This window comes from Phoenix dactylifera, chromosome 5 (genome assembly GCF_051530095.1).
Source record: "Phoenix dactylifera cultivar Ajwa chromosome 5, Ajwa_hap1_PhDact_Kaust_v1.1, whole genome shotgun sequence".
Lineage (NCBI taxonomy): Eukaryota > Viridiplantae > Streptophyta > Magnoliopsida > Arecales > Arecaceae > Phoenix > Phoenix dactylifera.
The window spans coordinates 31,934,057-31,944,933 of record NC_143194.1 but is presented as its reverse complement, the minus strand read 5'-3'; the positions used below and the strand labels follow the sequence as shown (position 1 = coordinate 31,944,933).

Genomic DNA, 10,877 nt, shown 5'->3' with positions numbered 1-10,877 from the left:
TTCCGCTAAAGGTTATTAGAATCTGACTGGTATTTATCGCAAGATTTCCTCTCTCTTTTTTTCTTCTTAATTTAAAAAAAAAAATTTATTCGAAAGAGGTTTTATGGTCAGATATTGATACTGTGCCCCCACCTTTAAGCCATTTTATTTTTCTTGATACTACTGGTTAAACTCACATTAGATTATTTTGAACAACCGTTGCACTAAAAAGATTATATGCTGCCTCTGCACAAAATGGGTTCATATTGTAACATAAAGGAAGGTTCACAGTAAGTTATTTTCCTTAAGCATTACGTAGCAGGTTTGCATCTATGGCTGACCATTTTGTCCCACCTACTTTGGATTTAGAAGTCAAATCATCTGCATGAGTCTTGTTAGCAATGCATTAGAAATTGCCATCTTCTTGATGCTGCCTATCCTCTTCTTGGAAGGAGACTACCTTTGTTTGGATAAACTGCCAACCGTGACTCTTGTTGTAGGAGGTCAAGGCTATGGAGTAATTTTATAGCATATCTCCATATATAGTGGATAGATAGGAACATTTGAGAGATTGTCAAAATAATAATATAATAATATAATAATAAGATTTAGTTTGGTATTGCTATAGGTAGTAGAGCTTTCATTTATAGGACTTTGAGTAGTAGAATTTTTGCTAGTAAAATCTTTTTAATTAAAAGTTATTTGCTTTTTGGTTATTGTGAAACTTCAATATATTTGGTAACTAAATTGAGAAAGCACTTTTAGTATGAAAAAATGACAATAAAAAAATATTATATAGTGCTTTTAAGTATCTAGCTATTATACTATCAAAAACCATTATTATAAAGTATTTTTAACTTATCAATTATTTAATTTTATATTTTATTCTAAATAATATAACAAGTAATATTTTTTTATATTTATAATAAAAAATATAATAATACTTATGCAATACTATTATGTTATAATATTTTTTGATATAATAAAATGATAGTATTGCAGTACTATAATATTATTATACAATTGTTGAATCAAGAGGATCTCTAGTATTTGAAACTGGTCTTGAAGCGTGAATTAACACTGTCCTTAAGCGAATTTTGTCCCCCACTATGTTGCTATTGGTGATCCAACAAATTCGCTCCAAGATATAACAAAATCGAAATAGAATCCTAGCCAACAAAACTAGGATTCCTCATAACAACTGAATGAAAGATTTTGTAGAAGAAGTTGTATTAATCTGTGAAAGACATTGGCTAATTATAACCCTGAACTAAACTCTGAACCAACATAACTATTGGAACAGTATTTGTTCAAAACATAATTGCTCATGCGGTTATTTTGTGCAAAACGGATAAAAACTGCCAATCTACATTTTATTTTACACGTGCATGTGCCACGTGCCACTTGTCCAAGTGCCAATCTTTGATTAATATAATAATGACTTTCTCTCTACAACTTCCCACCAAAAAGTCATTTTATCATGTGTAGGATATGAATGCTTATAAAGCTATCTAAAAAACTCTACATAAGCAATGTGGGACTAAAACCCCTCTCAACATTACAAACTACCAAAAGAAAGGAGACTTCCAACAACAACAACATAATATAATAATAATGTTAGTATATTATTATATTATATTATATTATGAAAAATTAGCATGGATATTCTCATCTCTACAAAAATTTATGGAAATAGAAATACCATTATTTGTTTTCTCAAGTAGTACTTTCGCCAAAATGGAGCTTTTTCCCTATAGGCTTCTTTTAGCTTTTAGAAGGAATAGAAGGCTATTTCAAAGTTTTTAACAATCATCTCGAAATAATCTAAAAAAGTTTTTGACCCTCCAACCACACAAGGCCTATCAGGATCTAAGAGGAAGGACTAAAGGAGACATAAGCTTTTATGTAAAGTAGAATAAGATCTTTTATGTAAGTAGGAAAAGATTAGATAAAAGTAATGACAATGCTGTATGGAGGAGATTTCTTACTATATAATCATAAACTATTTTATTAAATAAAAACCTTACTGAAAAAAAGTCCCTCAGCTGTGTTATAGCTTTTCCTTTGCTTTAGCCAACTCACATTTGCAGTTTGATTGACCCTTTGGGCGAGCATTGTGAGTCACTGAAGAAAATTTGTTATTTTTTATTTTTTTCCAAAAACGTCTTGTCAGTTGCCACAATCCGATGCGGACTCAATATTGCATTCTAAATCTGACGTCCAAAAACTAGAATTTTACCAAGATTACACGCGTTCATCAGGGATTCCGAAAGTGCTTTCAGATCCCCATCCCCTTTCCTCACGTGCCAGAAGTCGCGCAGAGTCGACTTTTCCTCTTGTTTCTATCACAGACAAACTATGGTCTTCTTAGTCTTGCAATAAATGTATAAAAGAATGAAGAATATTATCCCTGAGAGCGAAGAAAACAAGCATTAGAGTAGCCTGGGCGTGTGGACTCGAATCTTACGTTACGAAGCCTACCTCTCAAGTCTACGGCAGGTGATGCTATATTTGGTAGGGTCAAGCCACGAAACCAAAGATGGTGACTCGGGCATTTTGAACTTGGTGAGTAGTGCTCATCACTATGAGATACTTCTACACGTCTTCTGCATCAATTTTTAAATATATTTTTTTTCTAATTCTTAAGAGTATATATATACATATACTCGTTTTATATAATAAAAAAACAAAATGTTAGTCTGACTTTTGTCGGTTCGAGTCCAGTTCCAGCGAACGTAGAAGTGAAAAATAAGACTAGAGTTTTTGCCGAGCAAGGATTCTGAAAATAATCCACGCTTTAACAAATATTTGACTCTTGATGTTTAAGAGAAAAAGCATTTGAACAAACCAACCAAAAGTGAAAGTGCTTTCATCCCTCCTCTTTTTTCCTTTTTTTTTTTTTTTTTTTTTTTTTTTTTTTTTTTTTTTTTGCTGAAACGGGCATTTCATACATCAATACATCCCTTCTTTTAATCTTCTGTCTAATAATGCAGGCAAGACTAATCGGCGGATTAAAAATAAAAGTCTTGAATCAAATGAAGATTATAGTCATGCGGTGCTCATGTTTGCCATTAGCATACGGTAATCGAGCTCAAAGTGCCCACAAGTTCAAGACAGCTTAGCTCTAAATAACACTATCTTAGGTCCTGCTATAGCAAGTTTAGTCCACCTCTATTGCAACAGTAAAGTTCTATAACATCACCTAAGATTTCTATGATGGTGGTTTTGAGTTCGCAATAATGATTTTATCAACATAAAGAACAAGAAATAGCTCTTGTTATATCTGTGCATTACAACCATCATAGATGATGTGCAACAATGTTAGGAGCATCATACAGCAGCCAAACTAGCTGCAGCTGAACTCTTTTAAAAATGTTATTCCACAGGGAATTAATGTTCCAAGATAGCGATATTAATGTATCATACAGACTATGCAACAACGCCAGCAACAATGATCACAAGACAAGAACATAATTAGATAATTAGGTAGATTATGATATAATTGAAAATAGAAAATAGTTGATGCTATACAACACTGTTATGACTTCTAAGAATAAATATTATGACGAAATATTACTTTACTTCAAAAATAAGCTTGCAAAGTTTTTGGCTCCCCAACAATCATTTAGGAAACATCATGGAGAATCATAAAATTGAGGCACTGACTAATTTCATTTCATGGCAGCTTTGATGGGTTTTGCATCTTGGAAACCAGAGGGAATGTGGATTTAGGAAATGTAAAATCAGCTTTAGTACAACATATTAACAAAGTCATTACCCAGTCCTCTGGAAATTCAATTCCGGCTACAACAGAAAATCATTTCGGCCTCCAAAAGGACAAGCATTCACATGTCTAAAACTTCTGCGATTGATGACATAAGCTGCAAACTAGTGCCCATTCAAGCGGCCAGCTTCAAAATCATTGCATGCTACAGAACTGGTGCTCACCCTTGTAGGTATCCTAAGCAGGCACCATCTCAGGCAATGTCTCGAATGGGAAGTCTTCATACCCAGTGATGCCGGTGATCCTTATCCGTGTGCGAGGCTGCATAGGTTATCCAAGAGTTAATCAACTTGAACACCAGAATGTCTAGCATGTTTCAAAATTATGTTGGCACAATGTACAAACAATGAAGTTGTTTTTTGTGTCAGGAGAAAGCTCGAGTATTAATAATGTTAAATTGCTGTGATCAGGATGCCCAAGAATACCTGTCGGTGGCCGATCGTCCTTCGATAGTTCTTTTTCTTCTTGAACTTGAAAACGATAACTTTTTTATCCAAACCCTATGTTAAAAGAAAAGTTCCAAGTCAAGCAACTGATTGCTTTTGAAGTTACATCAACTGCTGGAAGAGGGCTACCTGTTCTTCAACTACTGCATGCACTGCAGCATTGGTTACAACTGGCTGCCCGATATATGTCTTTGTCCTAGTTCCAACTAGCAATACTTTGTTTAGGATAATCTGCAAATAGAATCATCACACACGGTCAAATGGGTATAATATTAACTAGTTATCAAGAGAAACAACTTTCAATAAGAATTGACAGAGCCTGAAAGACAGCAGATTGAATTTAAAGGGCTCTTGAAGTTAGTTTATGGTAAAGATAACAGAGCAAGCCATATATTAGATGGAGTTACGATAACAGCTCACCTTTTAAGAAGTTTGATTTGTCAATAATCTTGGCAACAACATGGCATGTCATTTTACAAATGATATTAATAATGCTCTGACACTTAAATTTCATCTATTCATTATAGTTTGAGACTCTACATACTTTAAAAAATAAACACTTAGTTTTTGTACACCAAGTGTTCCCATGAGAAAGTACCAAAGGGTTCAAAAGTTGAACTCTATAGACACTCTGGCATGAAATGGCACTCTACTGGAGGGAGATTCGGCCACTGTGATTAGCTGAGTCCGAAAGGGCTCGAGTAGCTATGGGAGAGTTCACCCCCTGCTCCGTAACATTTGGGATATGGCGAGGGAGGTCACATTACAGGCCATGCATGTATATCGTGAGGCCGACGGGGCGGCCGACTGGGTGGCGGTATATGTTGCAAGCCACTCAGGAGGTACCCTATGGTCTAGAGAGAGAGAGTTGCCTGGAGCACTTCGGGACTTTGTGTTTTCTGACTCTATTGGGTGTATTCGTACCCGTGATGTATGAAATGCCTGTTTTAGCAACAAAAAAAAAAAAAACACTCTGGCATGGCAAGTTTCCCATGAGACTGATTCTACATAAGAGATAATACCTGTGCAAAACCAACACATGAGAAGCAGATTGAACGAATACATCTCCATCCTATCTCATGGGGTAAAGTCATGCAAGCAGCCTATAAGTTCTAGGTTTTTCTCTTTTGGTTAAAGATTCTACTGTAAATTTTTTATAGGTCAGATACTGACACTAAATCCTGAAACCTTACCCACAATCCGAACATATCCTAGATAAGAAAAAACCTAATGCATTTCCACATGGTTGCAGCATTTCTCCATCCTCTTAAAGCATCATTTTGTCCAGCAGCTGTCAGCTCCTGTGAGGGAAAACACACACAAATTGCTTGCTTTAATTCCAAAAGGGATCTTGTTTTGAGATTAGATTTCAATTTATATCTAAAAGAGATCATCAAGTAAAAATGCAAATGGCCAGACGAACAACCTAAGACAACCATAAACCACCTTCTCTCTCTGTGTGTGTGCGCGCGCGCGCGTGTATGTTAAATGTACTCCATAAATAAGGAAGGGAGATAAATTAGTAAGTAAGACCTGTTTCATTGCAGATGAATCAGAAAAAAGATAGCTCCGCCCCATATATAACGTACAGTAACCAGCTGGACACCTTTATCCAATTCCCAGCATGAACTAGGTATCCTCTAAATCAAATAACAACTTGAAGTGATGACTAGATCCTATCAGCTTAATGAAAATAAAGTCTAACATGGACAGCTAGCTTGTAGGAGACACCATCTACTTCAATAAAACCTAGTTAGACACAAACATCAAAATTCTTTTCCTCAAAAATAGTTGCAGATTTTCTTCTTGCTTCAAAATGTGTCTCACCTCTTCTAGATCCCAAAATACTCACATCCTATTTGTCAAACTGAGTGCGAAGGCACAAAGTTCAGCCTCTACACTCCCTGCTCCTTTTACCATAAAGTGAGTCAACCTGATACCTTTGTTATTAACATAAACAAGTCCTGAAATATTCTGGCCAATGAAGTAGCATCTATTGATTCAGAAACCAGACTAATCTGATTACATGACAAAACAAATAAGCCTAGAAGACCTTCCAAAATCAAACTAAAGAGGATATTTTAACCCCCACTAATGCACTGGGAGCATAGCAACCTTGCCTTGTATTTTTACTTCTTCCTCCTTTTATCTTTGATTTTTTATTCTCTTTTTGATCCACAAAGAATCTCACCCATGCAAGGTCATACAGTCCCCATCTTACCTTTCTTTCTTCTTTTTTTACAATAAAAGAAACGGGTAACATTCAACTCTACCTGTTAAACATGGGAGTAATACATAAACAATCTCCTTAACAACTGATGTTAGAAGGCAAGGTTGTAAAAATCTCTAATATTACAGAAATTTTTTAAAAAAATAAAGAAAACGCAAAATCATGGTAAATTTCAACTTTGTTACTGTGCCTAATCCAAGAATATTTCACTAATTCATATAAAAACATCACGGGTGCCATATCTGCCACTCATTATGATGCCTTCGATGCGATTCCATGGTGAACATACAAAACCTAAAATTGATCATGCAAACTCATGTTTGGAACCAACATTTTGAGGCGATTGACATTGAATCAAGCCTATAAGAAATACTCATTCCCGATTACCAAGAAGGCGTAGCTCTAACCTTATCATCGACATTGGCTCCTTTCAACCTTTGGGTATAGATGAATCTTCCAGGGAAAACAATGTACTGCCTCGACCCAACCTGGCAACCAACAACAAGTAAGTTAAACATACATGCCCAAATTACATGAGAGATTTTTCAAAAAAGATTCATACAAAGCTTCAATTTTTGGCTCACCATTATGACCGCGAAGACGTCCTCACCCTTGGGGGTCGCAGCGGCGGCTATCTGGGCCTCGACGGGCTCCGGCATCGACGGCTCTTCGGGCTCCTCCGGCGATCCTTCGGGAGCCGCCGACAATTTCCATTTCCGGGAGAACAAAGTGGAAGGAGAGACCAGGGGAGGAGCGGAGAGGAGAGGGGCTGGGGAAGTCGAGGAGCGGTCGACGGAGAGGGAGAAGGGTCGGGCTTTCCTGTGGAGGAAAGCGAGGGTGGGGCCTCGATTGGGGGGAGAGAGAGTGGCTGCAGCGGAGGACGGGGAGAGGGCGGCGGCGCACGCACTGGAAGCCATCACTCGCTTCCCTTCGTGGTGGCGCTGGGGATAAGGGTCGGGGTTAATCTTATCCAATTTATAATTGCTTTATTCTGCGGCAGCAAATACTAATTATAATATTATATATATACTTGTTTATATATTAAAATTTATATAAATATTTTTTTTAAAAATAATATGTATATTTTTATAAAATACATTTTTTGTATATATCTTTTTTTTTTCTTCTCACCAACACCATCTAATACGTTAGTTTAAAATTAAAATGACTAAAATACTCTTAAAAGGTAGACATATAAAAAGAAACATTTATAAATATATACATGCAAATAGTAATTTTGTAAAGATATTCATGCAATTTTACATATTTAATAGGATTTGCATGTAACAAATTTTAATTTTAATTTTATTTATTTCAACTTGTTTTAACACTAAGATTAGTCTAGTGCTTTCTCGTCAATGATTTCTATGAAAATATTGTTCATTAAAAAGATAGATTCAACGATTAAAATAAAAAAAGAGTTACGAAAGTTTTTTCACTAATTATATATTTATTCTTCTTTATTCTCCATTTATAACAAATCACTAAATCTTACCTGACCATAAACTTGCTTGTAATACTTATTATTATAGATGCATATATAAGGATATGTATCAAAATATAGAAAAGGATTAGAATCTTTTAAAGGCACACAATAGTTTGCAATGTTCAAACTTTCTCGTTACTGCTATGCTTATGGGTGAAAGAACAACATTAATTGTCCTGAACAAAATCATTAAAGGACTTCAAAACCCTTTTGACTTATTAATAATCTCCGCAATCATGTGATAGAAGATCACCCCTTCATTTTTTTTTAGAGCTTTGATTTTTTGAAAAAAGAAAATATCTAGTATATAGAACTCATCCTGTCACAATTTTAAATTGGCCACCAACCTGCACATGAAAAATTTTCTAGCCTTAAAAAATAAACATTGCAAATTCCATACACTAAAAAATAAATATTGCAAATCTCTCACAATACTTTTTTTAAAATAATCCATAAAGCTGATAGCGGGACTTGATCAACTTCACGTGAAAAAGGATACAATGAAAGAAGAATTTCAGTGGCAATAAGAGGGACTCAAATTCCGATAACAAGAACTCTGGGGAGCGGAAGAGAGAGAAGGGCTACCTATGGTGGAGAAGGAAGTCGAGGGAATGGTTTTAATTCTAGACGTAGAAGTGAAAGAGAGGAATTGAGAAAGATTGGAAAATTTTTCAAAGAAGGTAGAGACATTAGCTCTTGCGAGACATATTAACCTGTTACCCATTTCGGAGTAAAAACATAATTTATAATTTTAATTAATCTTTAATTTAAATAAATATGATTTTGGCTAATGATGTTAGCTGAATTTTTATATAAAGGTATTCTTGCAAAAAATAGTATTTTATGAAGGCATGCACGCAAATATCAATTTAGAAGGATATTCATGCAAATTCTAACATTTAGAAGGATATTTTTGCAAAAATTCAATATTTTTTTAAATATAAAATTGCATCAATATTCTTGCAAAATTATTATTTACATGTATACCTTTATAAATATTTTTTTTGTATGCTTATGCATTAAGGATACTTTAAATATTTTAATTTTCAACCGCTAACTTCTAACTGCATTAGGTAGTGTTGTAGTTCAAATTTGGCCTGAGGGTGACCACGCCAGTGGAGTCGAGGAAGCTGCCGGTGGTTGGAAGGAGAAGACGGGAGTCATCTCCTGTGCGATAGTCGTGGACCTGCACAAAGCCTCATTGGTGTTTCCGGTGAGGTCCCTCCGACGATCAAGTTAGAGTGGGGTAAATTCGGTCCAGCCAAAAAGTCCCTTAAAAGTTACCTGATCGAGCTATTTATAGTCCCGGTGGAGTGGCCCAGGTGGCAAAGGTACTGTCAGCCCTTATCATGAGGGGGCGTGGTTCTGAGCCGGATGGACGCAGCTTAGGCTGGTTGGTGGCGTGCAGTACTGCCCGTTCTTGAGAACGGTAGGATGTTTACAGTCATAGTAGGGTATGTCGGAGTAGTCAAGATGTCGTCTGACCGTTGAAGGCTGGCTATAGAGACGCGGCATGATAGTGTTGTAATGTACGGCCACGTAAGTGGGCGTAGGCTCGCACATGGGTGCGGTCGTTGGCGAGGCCGAGCTCGTAGGAAGGTCACATCATGTGTTTGACGAGGTCGGCTTGACGGATGCTGAAAGTAGCTCGGCCCTCCGGATTTCGAGATATGCTCGGTGGAGCGCCCGAGCTCGAAGGTCGGGGCGTACTGCTGAGGTAGGCGCTCCGAGCTTGGTCGGGATGGGTCGGCGAATATCTGAAGTTGGTAGAGCTTTTGGCGGAGTCCCGAAGTCAAGCTAACTCTGGGCCGAAGCGAGGATTCAATCGGTTGGCGTTGATATTTATTGGGCCAAAATTGGATGGCTTTTTAGCTGTGGGCTGGGCGATCCATTTTACCCCCATCAGGTAATATGGTGTGTGTGTGTGTGTATATATATATATATATATATATATATATATATATATATATATATATATATATATATATATATATATATAAAATTTTAGAAGAATATTTAAGATATTAAATATTAATTTTAGAATATCATGCATATTTAGAAGAATATAATTTTAGAAGAATATTAAATATTTAAGTAAAGTGTTTAATGAGAATATATATAAATATTAATTTTAGAAGAATATCATGCATATTTCAATATTTAAGAGCCAAAGTCAAGTGAAAAAGTTATGATGCGGGGCTCTGGAACGTTTTCGTACGAAAGAACCATCGATCTACGTTGATCGTCCGATCGGCTTTTGAGATATGTGGGAAGGGAAGAGCGGAGCGGAGACGGACGTAGCGGACACAGCGCGATGGTTTCATCATCTTTTTCGCTACCGTCATTGACAAAAAAAAAAAAAAACAGTAAGGTGTAGAATATTGGAGGGACGTGACTCGGTGGTATCTCAGGCTCCCAAAAGAAGTAACCAAAGGCACTGCAGGAAGCAAACCCTACTCACAGAGAAGTATTCAGAACTCAGTAGAAAGAAAACGAAGTAATGGCCAAACGAGGCTCCCTCATAGCACGAAAGAGAAGGCTAGTGCGGGCTACCCAAAGGTGCAGCAAGAAGTAACCAAAAAAAATAAAATAATCAAGAAATTAAGATAAGGCAGCTTGTCTAGAACATCACTAGCAAATTGAATGAGGCTATGGTATGTCACAGGAAATAGATTGAAGGCGGTCAAAAAATATTTATTGTTTCGTATTATTTATACCATCCAATTTTTGATTACTTTGACATATGAGCTGCGATCTTCAAATCAAACAGTTCAAAGATATTACATCATATCCAATGACACATAACCAACGTTGGACCATCATCGTCCAATTGTAGTCTAACTAGAGTAAAAATCTACTTATCGCATCTTAATCTACCTCTCTCTCTACATGTGTGCGCGTGCGGTTGTATACATATATACATATATTTATTCATATACACATAAATACACA

The 10,877-nt window shown here is 36.2% G+C and overlaps 1 protein-coding gene across 1 annotated transcript; it reads right to left on the bottom strand.

Annotated features, from left to right (window-relative positions):
• Nucleotides 1-3,619: 3,619 nt before the first annotated feature.
• RPL21C (Ribosomal protein L21) lies at nt 3,620-7,419 on the bottom strand. The gene is made up of 5 exons (XM_008796787.5): nt 7,024-7,419; nt 6,847-6,927; nt 4,339-4,440; nt 4,189-4,263; nt 3,620-4,024 (listed from the first exon to the last, which is right to left on the bottom strand). The coding sequence occupies exons 1-5, from the start codon at nt 7,354-7,356 to the stop codon at nt 3,941-3,943; spliced, it is 675 nt and encodes a 224-aa protein (XP_008795009.3). The 5' UTR covers nt 7,357-7,419; the 3' UTR covers nt 3,620-3,940.
• Between the last annotated feature and the right edge of the window lie 3,458 nt (nt 7,420-10,877).